Source organism: Aplidium turbinatum, chromosome 2, assembly GCF_918807975.1.
Source record: "Aplidium turbinatum chromosome 2, kaAplTurb1.1, whole genome shotgun sequence".
NCBI classification, from domain to species: domain Eukaryota; kingdom Metazoa; phylum Chordata; class Ascidiacea; order Aplousobranchia; family Polyclinidae; genus Aplidium; species Aplidium turbinatum.
Window position 1 is genome coordinate 18,635,255 of NC_137473.1, and position 22,227 is coordinate 18,657,481.

The 22,227-nt window shown below is 35.9% G+C and overlaps 1 protein-coding gene across 1 annotated transcript in view; it reads left to right on the forward strand.

Moving 5' to 3' along the window:
- The first annotated feature begins 795 nt into the window (after window positions 1-795).
- LOC145787948 (histone demethylase UTY-like) overlaps window positions 796-22,227 on the forward strand; it is a 45,767-nt gene continuing 24,335 nt past the window's right edge. The window contains exons 1-3 of the mRNA XM_082599790.1: window positions 796-887; window positions 8,407-8,467; window positions 21,301-21,412. Of these exons, the coding sequence (XP_082455916.1) occupies window positions 811-887; window positions 8,407-8,467; window positions 21,301-21,412 (250 nt within the window). The 5' untranslated portion in view covers window positions 796-810. The remainder of the gene's footprint in view (window positions 888-8,406; window positions 8,468-21,300; window positions 21,413-22,227) is intronic.

The window sequence follows — 22,227 nt, forward strand, 5'->3', positions numbered from 1 at the left end:
CAATAAAATAATGCACTAGGGCTGTTTAACTATGAGGCCATCTTGCATAAATGAGTTTTAGTGTAGTGCAAAGTGGCATTACTTGATTTTTGTGTACAAAAATATCCATTGTGTTTTCAATTTATCCTTGGAAATTTCCTTCACAATCACATCCTTAAATCCTAATTTGAAGTTTGTTTTAGATACCTTGTAGTACTTTGGTTCATTATTTCAATTTTGTGATAAAAATTGGACAAATATGATGCTCTTGGTTTTTTATAGGTTTTTTTAAGTGAGTTTTTTGAAAAAAAAACATCTGTTTTTTTTTGGGTCGGGTAAAATACCGACAACCCTGCTGAGAAGTGATTTCATTGAATGCTTGGTAGTTGGACAGCCTTTTAGTACATATTTTACGGGATCTGATATTTGTAATATGTGCATTATGGATTGGTGGTCCGTAACCAAAAACACCACAAAAAGTTAATCATTTGGGAGACTGAGTTGGTTGTTTTGGTTGCTCCTATGGCCGAGCTCCTGTTCTTCCTATTCATCTCACTTGTTGTTCATCTGTTGTTCCAGGGGCCTTAAACTGCATACAAGACCGTCTTCAAGTTATTTCAAAATGATCACTTTGAAATTTAATCACTTTACATTTGAATTACTATTTATGATGTAGGCTAATGTTCACTTGCAATAGATTGCAGTAGTGCAAAAAAAATCATTTATGTGTTTTTGAGCAGATCACTATATGAAATTACTGATGATGTAATAAAATTTGCCTGAATGCTGTTTTATGGAGAAATAAAGTGATTACGTATTTGGTTCACGGACATGTCGTTGAATGATTTGGATTCTGTTCAGCCATCTGATCTCAGTCTTGATTTAAGTGAAGTTGACAATTATGACAGGTATGTTTTATTATTAAACACAGGGTTGGTTGGAAGTCGTTGGTCAAAAAACAATGATTATTTCACTATTCAATAGTCCCAAAAAAGCAATGACTTTCCACTATCGATACTTAAAAAAAGCAATGAATAGCTCAATGACTAAAAATTGACTGGCCAAAAACAAGCCCAAAATAAAGTACCTCACAATCTCAAAAACATGAAAAAAACAAGCCCAAACTTGTGGAAAAACCGCAAGGATGGCAACACTGTTATCGACTCTCATTGAAAAAAACTAGAACGTCACACGGCCAGGGCGAAAGAGAAAATTGAATTGAGTTCTGTCTTTGTCATGAGTTACCAAGGGGAGTGGGGGGGGACTTATATACCAGTCTCAGGTATAACCTGTCCCCCCACCCCCCATGGTAACTAGGGTGTACCAAAAAAACTTTACTTTCACTGATCTTGCTGTTGGCTGGCAAAAAGTTGTGTTTGGGGTCAAAACTAATGCTAATATAAAAAAATTTTAATTTCATTGATGTTTGACGCCTATTTTCTTTACGTTTCCATGGAAACAACCCAAATTTTTAAAAGATTGCATAACTTGAAAACCACTATAGTTAGAAAGCTCTAATACACACCAAACGTTCCAGAACACCAATATTCCTATGAGTGTTTACTGTTTAATACATTTTATGGGTCTAGGTAATGTAGTTTTTTAGGGGAGCAAGTCTTTTAGGCGCTGACAGTTAGGCGCTGGTCTAATAGGCGCGCACACTGTGGCGTCTGGATATTTAGGTGCGGAGCAATGTGGCGCCCGGTCATTTAAGTGCTATTCCTAGTAAAGTCTGTAGATTGCATGAGCTTGCCAGAAAATTATATCATGGCTGCCGTGAGTGAAGCTGCTTAAACCGGCAATGCTTTTCACACAAAATGTTATATTGAACAGAAAAATATATTGTTGTTTTATTGATTTATTATTGTTTTATTTGTTGTTAGTCCAAGTTTGCGTTGGTGAAAGCTTTATCAATAAATTATTCAAGTTTCCGAACATTATTGAGTTCATTTTTAGTAAACTCTTTCGCGACCACGGACGTATACACACGCCTTGGGATTTTTGCCATGATGACTAAGGAAGTATCCCTACGTCCAAGGTTAAAAGGCTTATTTTAAGCAAAAAAATGTAAATGATGGCAGATCCATAGTCTTTGCCTGTCCTTTTTTGGCTAATTAAAAAAAAATATTTTGGCGGTGCAGTTATCAGATGAGGACTTCTTAAAGATGGGGACGCAGTGGATTTTTTTTCTTTCACTCTTTGGAATTGGCAGTCAAAACTGACTAGGCAACCCCTTACTTTGGAATTTCTCGATGAAAAAGACTGTAGGCTAAATTACGTAAACTTTTTGCTTAAAATTATAATATACATAACGTTTTGTGTGAAAAAGCATTGCCGATTTAAGCAGCTTCACTCACTGAAGCCATGACCAACAACGCACACGTAAAGAACGTATTTTTCTGTTCAATATAACATTTTGTGTGAAAAAGCATTGCCGGTTTCGGAAAAAGCATTCAAAAAAATAACATTTTGTGTGAAAAAGCATTGCCATTTTAAGCAACTTCACTCACTGAAGCCATGACCAACAACGCACACGCATTAACAAAACAATATATTTTCCTGTTCAATATAATATTTTGTGTGAAAAGCATTGCCCTACGCCCCTCCCTGCCAAGCTGATACAATCTACAGACTTCACTAGGAATAGCACTTAAATGACCGGGCGCCACAGTGCTCCGCACCTAAATATCCAGACGCCACAGTGTGCGCGCCTATTAGACCAGCGCCTAACTGTCAGCGCCTAAAAGACGTGGACCCTTTTTTAGATATTTCCTAAAATAGCGCTTTGGAAAAAATCTAGTTAATTTACTTTAAAAATTATTTTATACAAATTTTTGCTATAGCTGGCTAAAGTGGCAATGTAACAATCACACAATAGTCTGGCAATGTAAACAAAAAATTAAAGTATATAATTGACTAAAAAGTTAAATTACCGGTATACATACAGTATATACATACATTGTACAATGTATATACAGTATATATATGCAGTAAGCAATACTATTTTACTTCCTTTGACAATGCTCAAGACAAAAGGTATACCAGTGGTTCGGTACCTGTGTAGCCGTAATGTGATATGCATTGTTTTACGCATCATATCAATGTTGCTTGATTTGTAGTTTTTACAAGTACAGTTTCATTCCTTTTTTAGTAACTCTTTCTGATGATGTAGCAACTGTGGCTTGTTTTTCTCTCAATCCTTTGATAAGATCTTTAAAATGTTTTGTTTTGCTGTAGAATTTCAGGTGAGTTTGTCATAAAATTCAGTAAGAAGACCCAATGCTCGTTCAGATGCATCATTGACAACTGGGATTGCTTTGATTATATTTCTTACCTTTAAGTACAGTAGATTTTTGTGCCAAAACTTGGGATTAGCTGTTAAAAAACTTGTATCTAATTTGAGCAAATTGAACCAAGTCCATGAGTCTTTTCCTATAAGGTTGTGGAGTTGAGTTTGTTGTTGAAGAACTGGCATTTGCTGGATTCTGGTTTTTGGAAGTTTACTTGATTTAAATATTCCATCATACTTTAAAAGTTCTCTAGCTATTTTCTGTTTCTGAGTGAAGGAAACATGATTGCTGAATAGTGCAAAAATAACTAGGCGCTCAGAAAGGTACCACAAATGTTAACCAAACTTTGTCAAATATGCTGAAGGTATTTCAATAAAAAGTGGAGGTATAGTTGCAGAATATTTTTGCATCTCTTTCATATCATTGCTCAACTGGCAATGTAGTTTTAAATCATTGATTGGAGAATCAAGAAAATTGGGTGTAGTAAACCAGGGCTCTATATGATATAAAACTAGAAAAACTGCCAGGATGCCAGACAAGTATTCCATTTTTAAGCTCCAGGAGCATCACATCATGCTCATTGGATGAATAGAATATCAATAATATATTCTTTGAAAATATCTTCATTCAAATCACAATTGCTGAAGTTAAATCTGGTATCTGAAGCAACATTGAATGAAATCTCATCTCTGGCAGTTTTTCTAGTATTATATCATATAGAGCCCTGGTTTACTGCATCCAATTCTCTTGATTTTCCAATCAATGATTTAAAACTACATTGCCAATTAAGCAATGATATGAAAGAGATGCAAAAATATTCTGCAACTATACCTCCACTTTTTAATGAGATACCTTCAGCATATTTGACAAAGTTTGATAAACATTTGTGGTACCTTTCTGAGCGCCTAGTTATTTTTGCACTATTCAGCAATCATGTTTCCTTCACTCAGAAACAGAAAATAGCTAGAGAACTTTTAAAGTATGATGGAATATTTAAATCAAGTAAACTTCCAAAAACCAGAATCCAGCAAATGCCAGTTCTTCAACAACAAACTCAACTCCACAACCTTATAGGAAAAGACTCATGGACTTGGTTCAATTTGCTCAAATTAGATACAAGTTTTTTAACAGCTAATCCCAAGTTTTGGCACAAAAATCTACTGTACTTAAAGGTAAGAAATATAATCAAAGCAATCCCAGTTGTCAATGATGCATCTGAACGAGCATTGGGTCTTCTTACTGAATTTTATGACAAACTCACCTGAAATTCTACAGCAAAACAAAACATTTTAAAGATCTTATCAAAGGATTGAGAGAAAAACAAGCCACAGTTGCTACATCATCAGAAAGAGTTACTAAAAAAGGAATGAAACTGTACTTGTAAAAACTACAAATCAAGCAACATTGATATGATGCGTAAAACAATGCATATCACATTACGGCTACACAGGTACCGAACCACTGGTATACCTTTTGTCTTGAGCATTGTCAAAGGAAGTAAAATAGTATTGCTTACTGCATATATATACTTTAATTTTTTGTATACATTGCCAGACTATTGTGTGACTGTTACATTGCCACTTTAGCCAGCTATAGCAAAAATTTGTATAAAATAATTTTTAGAGTAAATTTAAAACTAGATTTTTTACAAAAATGCTATTTTAAGAAATATCTAAAAAACTACATTACCTAGACCCATAAAATGTATTAAACACTCATAGGAATATTAGTGTTCTGAAACTTTTGGTGTTTATTAGAGCTTTCTAACTATAGTGGTTTTCAAGTTACGCCATGTTGTTTCCATGGAAACGTAAAGAAAATAGGTGTCAAACATCAATGAAATTTAAAAATTTTTATATTAGCATTAGCTTTGACCCCAAACACAACTTTTTGCCAGCCAACAGCAAGATCAGTGAAAGTAAGGTTTTTTTGGTACACCCTAATGGTAACTCATGACAAAGACAGGACTCAATTCAATTTTCTCTTTCGCCCTGGCTGTGTGATGTTCTAGGCATTACCACTCTCATTGGCATCGTTTGACTAAACTGTGTTGCCACAAAATTTTCCTTAATCCTTTAAAGTTCGAAAACCGGAAGGGAACTCGGTCAGATAGCAATCCGAAAACTACATCTCGTAAATTCGTTTTGACAACGAAGTACTGAAGGTAACTGAACAACAAAAAATGATTCAGCAGTTCTCCTAAATACCGATTAGTGAAAAACGATTAATGATTTCGTTGCTTGCATAAAAAAGCAGTGAATAACGCGCATTCAATATTTATTTTTAAAAGGAATGGGTAGGCCTATAAGCATTCAATATTCAGAAAGCAACAAATATCGCTATCGAATAGTGACAACTAGTCGTTACTTCCAACCCTGATTAAACAATTAAACATGTTGTTTAATGTTTTTTTTTAAGACAACTACAGGTCACATTTCTATAGCCTATTGGTAATATATATATATTTAAGAAAAAGCTCTGTTTTTTGAAATTTACTTGTTCAAAATTTTGTTGCATTGGTCAAATACACCACTATACCAGTATATATTGCAGCTCCTAATCCTCTATGATTAAAAAGAATTGATTTATGATTTCTATTAATTACTAAGTGATAAGTACCGTATTATGTGAGTGACCCGTGGCTCCCTTTGATGTTTTTTGGTCAGCCATGTGTAACATGATTTGAAATTTTGCATTTAACTGTACAATCAAACGTTATTTTAACCTGTACAATGTAATCTCCCTTACTACTTGTGCTTCAGTTAATTGCTAAATGTATACATCTTTTGGTTTAAGGTTGATGTACCGGTATACTATATATGTAGAGTTATTACGAGTTATGTTGATGAATATTTTTTACCATGACTGGATAGGGTATATTTTACAATCAAACATTAAAAATAAAATTTCTAAAAAAATATCTAAAAGATTTCTTTCTGTCCTAGTAAAGAAGACAATATGGTATGGTCTTGCGTCAAGAATATTATGTTCTTGGACCTGAAAGCGGTCTGTGGCAAGGAACAGAATAGTCTATTTCAATGCGGATGACAAGAAAATATCATTTTTTATTATTTTGGAAATAACTATGTTGTATGAAAGTTTTTCAATGCTCCATGTCACTTCTGTTAATTATAAGGTTCTTTCATGGTTATGAAAGCAATCATATTGTAATTGTGGCGTATAGACAAAATTAGTTCATCGCATACTGTATTATACCTGACAAACACATAGACTGTTTTATTGTATGAGGTTCTTAATTTGTAGCAGTAACTTACTGATTTGCTGTTTTAAGTTGGAAGCATAGCATCTTATCAGTAAACATTAATATGAATGAGCAATGAGCATTCTACATCGTCCTTCTTTTGCAACCATAAATGTCTTGCTGCAATGCTAGATAGATTGCTCCCATACCACTGGCACTTTCAAAAAACGTTATCATTTTCAACAAAAAATATTACATAGGCTATCATTATTATGATATATATACAGAGGTGGACACCCGCTACTTTTAAAGTAGTGCGCTACCTGCTACCAATTTACAAAAGTAGCGCGCTACCCGCTACCGCTACTCCGACCAAAGTAGCGCGCGCTACCGCTACTTCTTCCGCTACTTTTGTCTAAAATGACACTAGGAAACACTTTTCAATAAATGTTATGATTCGTTTACACTGTCATTTTAACGTCGTTATAGAAAACACATTCTAAGGGAATTTGATGTTACCGTACGCATCTTTCAAAACGTAAGCATTTCAAAATGAGAGTCACTAAGTCCTGCCCGCCTTGGCTTAAGCACATCTTTTCCTAGTAAAGTCTGCAGATTGTATCAGCTTGGCAGGTAGGGCAATGCTTTTCACACAAAATGTTATATTGAACACAAAAATATATTGTATTGTAATGCGCGTGTTTGTCATTTATTTGTTGTTAGTCCAGGTTTATCAATAAATCATTCAAGTTTCTGAACATGACTGAGATCACTTGTAGTGAGTCAAATAATAACTACACTAAACATCAGTGAAAAATATACCGTAGCCTATATTCAAGCGGGTGGTAGGCTAGAATGAAGAGTAACTTAGTTTTCCGTCAAAACCCAGACTAGGTTTAATAACGAGCAAAGTCGCACCATTATGCTTGCAACGTGTAGCCAGGGTTCATATTGCAAATAGAAATGTATTCATGTAGTGGAGCGTTGTCTCATACGAACTCGCCACACGACCAATCCATCCCGAGTGGAAGTAATTGCGAAAGATAACAGATTAAGTGAAGTTCCATCTGGCTGCAATCTGTGTTCAGGATGCATAGCAAATGTCCTGTGGAGAACTGGAGATGTGCTAATATCAAGAGTAGTAGAGCATTGTCTCGCACCTTATCTCCACACGCGCATTAATAAAACAACATATTTTTCTCTTCCATATAACATTTTGTGTGAAAAGCATTGCCCTACCTGCCAAGCTAATACAATCTGCAGACTTTACTAGGAATAGCACTTAAATGAACGGGCGCCACAACTGTCTGCGCCTAAAAGACGTGGACCCTTAGGTTTGTCTGCATTATTTTGACTTGTTTGTCTTTCAGTCTAAAAAAATATATTATACTGTATACCTTTCTATTTGCGACAAGTTTTAGAATTTTGGCTGCTTCAATAACAAGATTGAAAAAATACCAGGAAATCGGGTCTGCTACTATTCGGTGAGTCCGATTCGGTGAGTTCCTAACCTCTAACCCCTAACCCTAAAACGGCAATGATAATTAGGCTACGGTACCCGATAATTTAAAAAAAAAAATTGAAAAAATTCCCCGTTAAGGGATCGGACTCACCGAAATGGGCCATTCCGCAGGAAATCTGTCCACAATTACAAAGTTTTTTTTTCATTCATGATACAACTTATGTAAATTGAATCACTATTAGCGAAGTTAACCTTTACATTACAACCTGTTTCACCCATTGTGGGATTGTCAAAAGGTGTTTTCAGAGCTCAGATGTGGGTCGCAGATATTGTTTATGCTTGTCGCACTTTGGGCATCCCTGATTTACAGGAATAGTATTTGTTGTTGTGACTAGAAAAACATACTCATGAAATCCATAACATTTGAAAAAAATAGCGTTTTTGCTTTCAATAGTTAGTGTGTTGTTTTGCAGCTGCCTGTTTGGAAAGCTTGTTGGACCGGAGTTGAACAATGTGAAGGAATTGCTTAAAAAGGTACCGTATGTCATTTTTTCTTGGACTTATTGTGCATAATGTTATAGAGTCACTTATTATTGATGCAATCAAGATAGTATTTTTGAAAGTGTAAATGTTTAGGAAAGTTTTATTCATTGAATGCTTTGTTAACAGCCTTTGCCCTCTTGGACTATTTTCCAAGCTTGACTCAAAAGTAGTTCTCTTCAGAAACCTTCTGTGATGTAATATTAACAATAAGTCGGCTGCATAGCAGAGTGATGAGAGCCCTGCAATGGCAATTGAAAGGTCGTCGGTTCAATACCGCTCAAGAGCATGCAGCTGTGTCTTTGGCAAGACACCTAATTGCCTGAAGATGGACATGAAGATTGGCTTTCTTGCCTTCCCGTTCACTTTAAATCTAAATCTTCTACCATCAGGTGTAAGCCTGGTGTGAATACGACAAGAAAACAGTATTTATAACCAAATTCTATCTAACTAGTAACTAGTCACACAAAGATAGGCTTCCTTGCCTTCCTGTCCACTCAATCTAAGTTTTCAACCACTCGGCTTAAGCATGGATATGACGACTACTTAAATAAGAAACATATGAACTTGTGAGATGCAAGTCTTGATGAACTCTGTAGTCTGTATTCTAGAGGCTTATACCCAAGTTGGTTTGTTGTTTTCGGTCGTAGTAGGTATTGAGATTGACTGTAGTGTATGACCAACATGTGGTAGGCTAGTATCTGTCTATGCTCCAAAGCACATAAAAGTATTGAGAGTATGTACAGTAGGCCTAGTTGTAACGTTTATGGAGTTTTACTTTCTGTAATGATATCAATGTTGGTATTAGGTTAGTTTTACATCATTTTTTGTATCACTTTACATTACATTCCATCACTGAAATCTTCCATTTCATTCCAATTTTTTCTTATATTTTTAAACTACACATTTATTGGTTTCTACATTTATTTGCAAAAATCCAGACATGAACCGAACTGAAATTGGTGATGCGGGGCAAGCTAATACAAAACCGTGACTCATAAATACAGATAACCCATGTTGATGTGCAGTCTGCTGCAAGCGGAGATGGTGATTGATGGTGGTATGCTAAAACCCCAACAAATCCATGTCGTTTGAGCTAAGACAAATATGCAATAATTTGAATCGTTTTAATTTGAGAAACAAAAGTTTTTTTTGAAATTTCTGTTGAAATTACATTGAAAGTTATGATGTCATTGGGATGATCACATCTTTCATCCTAAAATCTGTTTTTATCCCAGGTGCTAAAGAAAGCAGCTTTGAGAACTAAACCAAAGTAGAGACAAGGACATTAATACACCACTTAGGTTACAAAAGACTCACGGTTGTGCACACAAGGGTTGTATTGTAACAGCCCACTTGCTTGTTGCCTATTGTAAGTCTAAAATGAAATTAGTTTATGCATACCGTAAAATGTTGTAGGCTATGTGGCAATGATCCACATTCCACACCACTTATCCGGCATGTTGATGTGCAAATGAGGTTCATGGATGTGTTTTGTATATAATACTGCAATACTGCATCATAGGTATATTAGCAATGTGGGCTCAGTTGTTATTCTAAGTTGATCAAATTGACTTTGCCAAGAAGAATACCGTACCACTGTTTATATTTGATGGTGTTTAGTAATTGGATTTTATTTATGTTTTTCAATTTTGTGGTTTGGTGTTTGAAATACCTACGCCCTGTCTTCCAGTTATTGTAAATTGGATGCGTTGTATTAGTTTACAACTTTCAAAGTTCACAAGATCTGTTTTTCCACTGTATGAGATTATTTAACAAAACCATGGACTCCTGGCTCTCGTAGTAGTTCTTTTACTAGGTCAACCTCTGAACACAAGTGTTTATCTAGAGCAGGGTTTCCCAAACTTTTTTGGGCGACAGACCACGGTTTGCGAAATTTTTTTGGGCCGTGGACCACTAATTTTTCATAAACAACTTTTTAACGCCAACGAAAGTGCAACAAGAAAGATTTACGATACTGGATAGCAAAAGCTTTCAAAATCATTTAAGTTGTAAAGAACTACGGCAATTTTCTTTGACAGGGTACGACTACGTAGTACATACTGTACAACATATCATTTTAGCCAACTGTACAACATATATGGGCAAAATCATATGGGAGAGGAAAGTTGGTGAATTTTTGAAAGTTGTCAAATTATACATTTTTGGAATAGTGTTGCTTTACAGTTTCACACTGTGTACTTTATTTTTCGAATTTTTACATTCTGAACACAAATTTTTAGCCTTATTTACCAATGAGGAAATGTTGTTGAGTATGTTGCACAAAATGCCCCGTTTTCGCCAAGTGATATAGCGCCTAGCGGTCAATTTTTGAGTAAAGTTAAATATTTTTTGGGCTACAGTGACACAAACTAATGTATTTGCAGCTTCTTTTTTTAACTTGCACCGGTGTTATATCATAACATCTTATTATGGTTCCCAAAATCAACCTAACTCTGATGTCCCGCAGTGTAACAAAATGTTGATTTTTTTCACAAATTTCATTGTATTTCTAAATATAACTCGGTTAGAGAAAAAACAAAATTGCAGTGTAACAAGCATACTAGTTATACCTTTGTGTAACAAAGTTAACAGATTTGAAAAAAAACCTACTGCCTTGAATAATGAGAAATAATTGTGTCCCGTAGTGTAACAATTTGTTATGTCCCGTAGTGTAACATGACCTTCAACACAATATTTACATTTGCACTCTAGATATGAATTTTAGTTAAAAACTTGGAATGATTTTAATCGAACCAGAATCATTAAATTAACAATATTTTTATGTTTTAGACAACAATGCCTACTTCAGGGGCAGATAGGGTAAAAAAATGTTGTGAAAAGAAGAAGGCGGCAGACCTAGAAAAGTTAAAAAAAGACTAGAAATTTGAAGTCCAGAAATACAGTCGAGCAAGAGAAAAATAAAGGAGTCAACACTTGATACGGATGAACAGCATAAACTGAGAGAACAGAGGAGAGAGTATGAAAGGATAAGGAAAGCAAAACAGAGGAAAACAAAAAATTCAAATGAGCATAATTCAGAAAAGATGGCAATACCAATAACAGCGACATTGCAATATAAGGTAGATTCTGCAAGGAATAAGGCTATTTCAAGAACGAGAAAAGCACTTCTGCAATCACCGAGAAAAAGAAAATTACGAGAACTTGGTGGTAGTATGAAGCGGGCGGTTTATGAACTTGTCATATTCAGACGAATTATCGTAAATGATGGGTCCACGTCTTTTAGGCGCAGACAGTTAGGCGCCAGTCAAATAGGTGCCCACACTGTGGCGTCAGGATATTTAGGTGCAGAGCACTGCGGCGCTCGTTCATTTAGGTGCTATTCCTAGTAAAGCCTGCAGATTGTATCAGCTCAGTTTTGGCAAAACCTAGTCAAAGTTTTGACGGAAAACTGAGTTACTCTTCACTCAAGCCTACCACCAGCTTGAATATAGGCCACGGTATATTTTTTACTGATGTTTGGTGTAGTTATTATGTGACTTAACTAAAAGTGAACTCATTCATGTTCAGAAACTTGAATAATTCATTGATAAAGCTTTCACCGACGCAAACCTGGACTAACAACAAATAAATGCCGATCATACGCATTAAAAAAACAATATATGTTTCTGTTCAATATGATATTTTATGTGAAAAGCTTTGTCGGTTTAAGCAGCTTCACCCACGGAAGCCATGACATATTTTTCTGTTCAATATAACATTTTGTGTGAAAAGCATTGCCCTACTTGCCAAGCATCTGTAGACTTTACTAGGAATAGCACCTAAATGAACGGGCGCCGCTGTGCTCCGCACCTAAATATCCTGACGCCACAGTGTGCGCGCCTATTTGACCGGCGCCTATTTGGCCGGCGCCTAACTGTCTGCGCCTAAAAGACTTGCTCCCTAAATGACGTAGATTCTTTTGTGATAGCTGCCCAGGTCAATAAAAATTCTAAAATCAAAATCATAAAAACTACTAAAGATGAAATTACAGAAACAATAAAGAAAGAGGAGTGGAAGGGAAAATTTGATGCAGAACCTGCCTTGGATGAAATTAGAAAAGCCCATCAAATAACATTGGAACAGCAAGAACCAATTCTAAATTATCTCTTGTCGATTTTCAAAATGAAAGAGACAAAGATGATGAAATTGAAAACTCATGGGTTGCGGTAATTTATGACAAATATTTCTGTGTAGGGAAGGTTTTGACACACCTTAAATCTGGGGTCTGCTACTATTCGGCGAGTCCGATTCGGCGAGTCCGATTCGACTAGTCCGATTCGGCGAGTTCCCTATTCGGCGAGAGCCCTTTTCGGCGAGTGCCCTATTCGGCGAGTTTTTGAAATTTTTGAAAGGAAATTATCGGGTACGTAGCCTAATTATAATTGGCGTTTTTACATCGTTTTAACGTCGCTAAACGTTGAAATCGTGCAGAAAGGAATAAAAATAAAATGTTTGAACTATGATATTAAATTAAAATTCGTCATGTCAGTTCGTTTGTTTTTATTTCTGACCATCATATGAAAAACAATACACGTCAACATAGCAAAGGTAAAAGCGACAAAACGCGAACGTTAAAACGTGCTTGAATTCGTCATGTCAGTTCAGTTGTTTTTCTTTCTGATCATGATATCAAAAACAATACACGTCAACATAGCAAAGGTGTAGAAAAAGGTAGAAGCGACAAAACACGAACGTTAAAACGTGCTTGTGACCGAAGTAAGTTATTCAGTTGAAAGAAATTTGGCACGGTCGCAACACTTTCAGAAAAATTTAAGATATGAAGGAAAAATAAAACAAAGAAAATGTTACAAAAAAAAAATAAAATAGATCATGTTTATGTCTATAAGTTAGTACTTTTGAATAGTTAAAATGATTAGTTTGGACCAACAAATGTGTGGCCTACAGCTTGGATTGAAAGGAAATTATCGGGTACCGTAGCCTAGTTATCCCAACCAGCAAAAAATTGTTCCAAAAACACAGTTCATTTTTACATTGTAGTAACAGAATGAAAAGGCTAAACAAATGTGTGGCCTATCGTGTTAACGTCGCTAAACGTTGAAATCGTGTAGAAAAGGGAGCTTTTGCTGACTAGGATACTTTGAAACTGAGAAACATTCACAGAAACTCTACGATTTGTTCCAAGAACCCATTTAGCATAACATTTCATTTGTACATTGATTCAACGTCTGAATACATTATCTTAAAAATGCAACGTATCGTAGGGCTTCTGTGAATGTTTCTCAGTTTCAACGTATCCTAGTCAGCAAAAGCACCCTTTTCTACACGATTTCAACGTTTAGCGACGTTAAAACGATAGGCCACACATTTGGTTAGCCTTTTCATTCTGTTACTACAATGTAAAAATGAACTGTTAGGCTAACTGGGTTCTTGGAACAAATTTTTGCTGGTTGGGATAACTAGGCTACGGTAGCCTACCCGATAATTTCCTTTCAATCTAAGCTGTAGGAGTGTAGGTCACACATTTGTTGATCCAAACTAATCATTTTAACCATAGGCGCCTACGCCGTGGGGGCCAGGCCCCCACGCATATTTCCGCGTGGGAGCAACTTTTTATGCTGCATTGATAGTTTTGATACATAAAACAATACATGAACTAGCGATCGGCAGCAGGAAAACATTTTTAAATGCAAACCGCAACAGCTTCGCAGTAAATAATCACTAGAACGAGTAGCGATGCTACAAATCCCACCCCAGACAAAAAATCGGTCATTTTTACGTTGATTTAACGTCTGCAGACGTTGCATCAATGTAAAAATGACTGATTTTGCTGCCTGTGACATAGCAAAAATCTACCATTTTGCGTCGATTCAATGTCATCAGATGTTGAATGCACCCAAAAACAACATAATTTGCTACGTTGACGCAGCGTGCGTTTAACATAATGCGCTTGCAAACAGCCTCGCTGTCGCTTTCAAAAGTTGAAACCTCTACAGAGAATTGTCGCGGCAGTGAATCGGTTGCTTTGAAAATGAACTTGAAGTCTCGGCCCGAGGTTACCACTAACCAACGTAACAAGGGCTGGTATAAACCGCACTGCCCACAGTCGCACAAGCGGCATAATCAACACAACAACGGCCTCGCGCAAACTGCATGGCGCACACACGTCCGTTGCCATAGAAACCCGATCAAAGGCGGGGAATATGCGCATCTTTTGTTTCATTTGCAACACGAAAACGGGCGTATTACAGCGAATTGGAACTTGAAAGCTGGTCAGCCATAAGTTGCGATATTGTAGTGAAAAGGAAGCAATATCAAGTCGAAAACTTAATCAAACGTCTCTCTGTAACTATTTTTCAAGGGCTGTTTACGAATGTCAGCAACTTTTAAATTTATTAAAGGTGACGTGCTGTTGTATTGCTGTAAACATGAATGATTTTGCTTTCAACAGGTATATTTTCAAGCATATGATCAAATTAGTATTTTCATTCCATTTACAGTATACCTTTTAGTAAACCTTTTCGTCTCTTGTTTCATGCTAATAAATCTAGTTTGTTGCTAAACTTTATGTTGCGCTTAGCTTAAAGAGTCGCAATCCATCAACCGCTAGCCAACGCAGACGCATAGCATGTGTTTTGGTCGAGCTTTGTTTATAATAATTAACGGTAGGTCGAACGTAGCGATAACTCCGAGTGTGGCAATAAAAGCAATCCTAGTGTGACGACATACAGTAATTACGTCATCCATCTGCGTGACATTTCGCTGAATTTACGTTGCTGCTGATGAAACACGCTTTCGCCACCACGGCCAAAAAAATAGTTAGGCGCCTATGATTTTAACTATTCAAAAGTACTACCTAATAGACATAAACATTATTTTTTTTGTAACATTTTCTTTGTTTTATTTTTCCTTCATATCTTAAATTTTTCTGAAGGTGATGCGACCTTGCCAAATTTCTTTCAACTCAATAACTTACTTCGGTCACAAGCACGTTTTAACGTTCGCGTTTTGTCGCTTTTACCTTTTTCTACACCTTTGCTATGTTGACGTGAATTGTTTTTGATATCATGATCAGAAAGATAAACAACTGAACTGACATGACGAATTCAAGCACGTTTTAACGTTCGCGTTTTGTCGCTTCTACCTTTGCTATGTTGACGTTTATTGTTTTTGATATGATGGTCAAAAATAAAAATAACTGAACTGACATGACGAATTCAAGCACGTTTTAACGTTCGCGTTTTGTCGCTTCTACCTTTGCTATGTTGACGTGTATTGTTTTTTATATGATGGTCAAAAATAAAAATAACTGAACTGACATGACGAATTTTAATTTAATAGTTCAAACATTTTATTTTTATTCCTTTCTGCACGATTTCAACGTTTAGCGACGTTAAAACGATGTAAAAACGGCAATTGCAATTAGGCTAGGGTACCCGATAATTTCCTTTTAAAAATTTCAAAAACTCGCCGAATAGGGCACTCGCCGAAAAAGGCTCTCGCCGAATAGGGAACTCGCCGAATCGGACTAGTCGAATCGGACTCGCCGAATCGGACTCGCCGAAACGGGCCATTCCGTAAATCTGAAGGAAGGATACGAGTTAAGTATCTAACATCGTGTGGACCTAATCGCTATCAATATCCAGAGGATGATGATATTGAAGTGATAAACCTAAAGGATATTTTGGCTGAAACAGTGGAGCCTGAGCTGATGGCAGGTCTTGGAAGGATTATTTACAGTTTACCTGAAAGCAAATATCAGAACTTAGTATACATGCCTTTACAAGTACATAAATGCAACTGCATACATACTGACCAACACAGAATGTTATTTGATATATACATAAGTTGCTGTTAATTTTTCGTTTTGTTCTTGAATTCGTTCGTTTGTTTTGAATTAAAATAATGCAAGGAAAATGTGTCCTGTAGCGTAACATACTAAACATTGTAGAGATTCAGTTTAATTTAAATTATTTCAACGTTCTTAGATTATCGCTCTTGACACAAATAAAGCCATACACACATTTGCCGCTAAAAATTTAATGTTAAAGGCTAACTGAGGAAGAAATGCTGATCGCAGAAAAATGGGTAAATTGATGGTTGTTTCAGGTGTCCCGTAGTGTAACATCACAATTTTAGTTAAATAATTACTAAAATTGATTTACACAACTAGGGTTTGAGAGCTACTAAGTTGGTTCTGGTTGTAGCTCTGAAACTACTAGGTTTTGTTGTGCATGTGGAAATTTTAAACATTACTTATCATAGGCTGCTGTGTAATGTGCGGAGTTGGGATAGATATAACTGCAGTGCTGTCATTGAAACGACGTCTGTTTGACATCGGTTTCTTTAATTTGCTCTTTTGTTTTCTTATCTTATTGTTACACTGACATCTGTATGTTAAAACTAAAACCTGTGAAATTAATTTGGACATACAAACACCACATCCTCCCATCCTCCATTAGGCTATTATTTTTGTTTATCATTTACATTTTCTTTGTTTTGTTTTATTTCCTGTATGTTAGTATTTGGTTTTGTGGCCACTGGCCATGGTAGCTAAAGACATGATAATGTTAGCCCAAATAACTATTACATGAGTACGCACTGTAAAACTTTTAAGGCAGGGGTGTGCATGTGCAGTTTGTGCACTGTGCCTTTTTTACAGAAGGGCCAGATATAACTAACTGAGTGAAACCGCCGTCCGCACGTTTATTTAACATAGGCTATGCTTTCTAGTAGCTGCAGAGTGTAGAGTAGGCACAAGAAATAGTTTCTTTCTGTTATTAATCTTATGTCATTATTAAAGGTTATCTTCTTGCAGAAAGAATAAGTTAAGATTCATAAATTTCTGAAGAAAACTGCTATTCAAATTTATTGTCACACTGACTTTAATCAAATTCAGTGAGAAATTTCCATCTGAATTTTTTCCCCCGATATCTTTTTCCTAGTTTTCTTTAACTGTAAAGTGCTTGCAATTTGAAGTCCATTTTTCAAGTGTTCGTCTCTTAGAACTGATCTACTATAGGACTATACTATAGAAAAGAAAAGCTAAAACTACCACGTCCCTCACCCTCCATACAATGTGACTTTTGCCCACGTCTTTTCCATCATAGACTGGGCCTCCAAAGCCACATACGACATCACCATCCAAAACCAAATTCAATTTGAAGACAAAACCAATGCTCGGACACGAGCTGGAGCCGACGACGACGACTATAGGAGGATTTCATGACACTCATTTTAGAAAAAAAATTGTTTGTACAAATTCGTTATTGAAACTAGCCATTTTTGAAGCTATAAATTTTAAATGTAAAAAGTTATGTAGATTGAGTTGATTTTGGTAAAATCGCCAAGATTCATTTTCATTATACTTTGTTGTCAAATCAGTCTTTTCCTGGAGATCAATCAGTTAAAGTTGTATAATATAGTGTATACCAGCTGGTTTGTCAATGTCTGTGTTGAATCATGAAGATAACGTATCAAACAAATGTTCATCAGATTTGAAATCTTTGAAATGAGCCAAAAATTCATGCAACATTTGAAGGTGGTCTGCAAATTCAGTTTTCTACTCAGGATGCATTCCACGGTCTCTCAAAGTAGGAAAGTGGAACAGATTTCCTGTTTGTATGTGAGCTTTCCAAAGTTGTAATTTGTTTATGATATAAAACACTTTATGCGATCTTGTTAGACTGGCAAAAAACAAGCCCAAAACGAGCAACCCGCAAACTAAAAAAAAAATATATGCAAACATAAAAATCAAGTCCAAATTTCAGGAAAAACTGCAAGTTTGGCAACGCTTTGCACAAACTCGCTGGAGCATTGTTACACGTCATAAGTATATAGGTAATACTATAGATAACAAATTGGACTCCGGTAAAGGTTTTGCAACGCGAAGGAGATAAATTAAAAATTGCTTGCACGTAGCCTACCAGTCTAAACCAAATTAAAAACTCGTTTTATGGGCCGCACACCATTCAAAATTAGCACTTTTCTGCTGGCCACACCTGGCTATATTGCCTTTTTTGTTTAACTGTTTATTTGTGTGCTGCTATGTGACTTATTGTAGTGGGTATTATATTTTTGTTCCATTCTTGCAGACATGTTGGTGAGGTAAAATGATGTATTATTTGTATATAAAGATTAAGTTTGTCTTTATGGGAAATGTTTCGTAGAACTTCATGTTGTTTGAGCTACTTGGGTCTTTTTTCTTTCTTTTTTTACTTCAAGATGTTGATTGGCATCTTAATTTTAATCAACAAGAAAGCTCAATTGAAATAACATAAACTTTGTGGTGAAGATGGTTTGTCTCCAGTGCTCACTTGTATACCAGATCAGTGAGTTAGACACCTACAAGAATCCAGATGTGACCCTATAGTGTTTGATGCAGGCATCATGGATGCATGGTATTGTTTGTGGCATGTTGATGTTGACAGTAAACACGGCAACACCGAACCCTAAGCTGAGTACATTACATCACTTGACAGACGAACAAATAAGGTGTACAGTTAGCTGCTGTACATATCCAATGTCTCCCTGTATCAGCCCTCCCCAGCTTTAGTCTTCTAAGCATTGGTTTAATGCAGCACAAGATAGTAGTTTTTGCATGGTAGCATCAAATGGTGGTATGTGTGCATTAGTGCATTACCTATCTAGGGTGAGTTTAAGGTACCGTACTTTGTCGAAATGGCAGTTTTTCTCCAATGTCCAATTCGTCTGAAAGTGTAGAACCTGCATTGGGACACAAATTTTGCATGTAGTTAAAAATTGAAATGTTTTTTCTCTATTTGAATGTTGTGTTTCTTGCCCCAATTATTGAAAAGAAGGGTTTGTCACAACGAAAAATGCTTTCACTTAGTTCCACCTATCTCAAACATGACCTTGCGCAACCAGAATTTCTTAATTGTGTTTGTCGTCATTACATCCTCCAGGTGTTGTTCTTTTGTGCATCTTGTTTCTTATGGGAAGGGTCACAAACAAGCTTGCAATCAAGCGTAATCAGTAACCACCCTGAAAATTTTTTTTATCATTCTTTGGGCTTCAGATGAGAACTTTTTTATATGGTGTTTTTGAGATATTAATCAATAAAAGTTATTGTTTAGACTTGCTTCGCATCCATTTTGGACCAAGAAAACTGTATTTCTTAGTAATTTTATTTGTTTTGCATGAAGTGGGAACTTCAGAACCGAATTAGAAACCCTGAGAATGAGATCTCTCTTAATTGTCATAAGATTTCTATTTATTTAATGACTGCCAAAGTAGAAGTGTTTGCATAAAACCAAAAGAACTAATTTTTTTTATTGCAGTGACTGCACAAAAACAAAGGTACCGTACCGTAGTGCATTGTTTTTTTTAACACAACTTTTAACATAAGAAGGGGTTTTATACTTTTTTATATTTCATAGGTTATGCCTTTTCTGTTTCCTTTTCTGATTCTGCAAGTTTCCTGAGATTTCAAAACAATGAACTGAGATGAAGATTAGAAATTACAGACAAAACATAACTTTTTCAAGCTGCGTCAGTGGCAACTAAGTTTTCATATAGAAAGATGTGTTCTTCCTGACAGTCAGTACAAAGCTGCACTCGCTACAACAGCAAGCAATTTGCGATTTGCTAACCATCACCGTGTAACTAACTACGTAGGTGTAGCTAACCATCACCGCATTTTTCGACCTCATCGGCGCAACACCGCTGTCAATTCTTGCTGCAATCGTCTGCAGAAAGACATATAGTTTTTCATGGTTTATTTTTCTGCTTTTTAGAGGATTGGAAGTTTGTGGGGTTTGCGTTTGGATGCGATTTTTTAGTTATGGTTAAAATGATAAATGTGTTATCAGCCGCAATTTATATAAATATATTTTGGTGTATTTTTTTCCAGCTTTTTCTTCTCTCGTTTGACTTGTAGTAGCTTAGATTGGCAATTTTCCAGCTACCGCATATAAAATGGCATAAACCGAGAGCGTTTGGTGAATAACTATGTTTGTTTTATAAGCGTTTGTATAATTAAACAAAAAGTTTCTTGGCAGCGTGATTTTGACATTTGTCAAAATGCGCCAGATGTTCATTTGTATGAGTTTTTGCTGCTCTTGTTTCAATTACTTTTCGTTCATTGAACGTCAAAGGGCACTCATTTAGCCAAATTCATGGTTTTGTCTGACAAGGTTGAGGTCACAGCTTCTGATGCTCGCGTTCGGCCAACTTATAATATCAACCGCTAATGTCGCTATCGGGCTAGCTGTATTTTGACTTCCTTCCTTTGAATACCAACAGCTGCACGTAAGCGTATTTTTTTCTTCGAGGTCTCTTCCGCGTTGTCCTTTTTTCACTTTTAATGTATGGGTGTGCAAAATGTGGACACACCCTCTCTTTGTTGCATTGCGTAGCATGTTAGCGAAATCCTCAAGTGTTCCAGTGCACGCTCGCAGCTCAGTCTTTTTGCTGAACTGCTGACAGCAAGGTAGAACTTCTTTCTGCATTGTTGCTTTGACTACAGCAGTTGATTAGCGTAAACAAAACGATCTACTGGAAAGATTGATGAAGGAGCATCATTTACAACATATGTTGTGACATCTATATACATTATACTACTATTTTTATCAGCACGGAGTATCTGTAGTTCGTTCGGTTTAATCTTCTGATTGCCACATAATCAGATGAATATTGCAAAAAAAGCTACATGTTTCGTTTCGCGTTTGTAAAATATCTCAATCTTAACAATATTTATATATATAATATAAGTTGTTTTTTTCTATTGGAAAAAAATAAAAGTTATTGCAAAATAACTATTATTGTTAATGTTTGCTCAGGTGCAGTTGTTTTTTTTCAGAGATCCATTAAGCTATACATATTAATGTATTACATTGTTTATATAGGGCATATCCCACTACGAAAGTTTGGTGACATCTAGTGTGAAAAAAGAAGTTGATCCATCTGTTTATTGCAAGCTGGGACATCTTAATTTGTTACAGGAAGACTACAACAAAGGCAAGTGGCAGTTGCATGTTGTCTCAATTATATCGTTGGATAGAACTGGTGAATTCATGGCATTATAATATACACTAGGTATAAACAACAAAATACCTATTTTTTACCCTGATCCCAACTGATTTTGGGTCAATTTGAGGTACTAAATTCGAATGTGATCTCACGTTTTCTCAAGCCACCGCAGGTGTTGGATATCATTATATGAGTAAAAATAATCAATATTTTGCAAAAAAAAATATAAGTTTATTCTGCAATGCATGTTTTACATCAATGCACTGTTGTAACAAGTTGTTTGTGCCAATACACAAAAAGAACTGAATTAAGGCTCTGACCACATTTCGATACTAATTCCATGATAAAAAAAACTGTAGAAACTACAAAACCATAGAAAATATAAGGCCCAGTTGTTGCTGGCATAACTTGACACTCTTTCTTTGTCAATAGAAGTATCAATATAATTTGTGTTTGCATTAATTAAAGTTACCACTGCCAGCTTTCCTGTGGCAGTTCAGTTATTTGCTCTTCCGGTACTAACTACCCAGTAGGCCACTGCATTCATGTGTAAAAAATGCAACCAAAAATTTGAAAGTTTTGGAAAAAATATAAGTGTTTTGCAATCACACTTCTACACTTTCGTTCCAACTAAGAATTGTTTCCACTTTTCTGACTGTTATTATCCATTCCTGTTGTCGCTTTTTGCTTCTTCTATTGTTCTCTATTAATCTTTTCTACTGTTTGTACTTTACTAGTTGTTGTGTGTAAGTGTGGGGAGAGGGGTGGCACAAAGGCACAGCTAATAGTGTTGACCCTGTGGT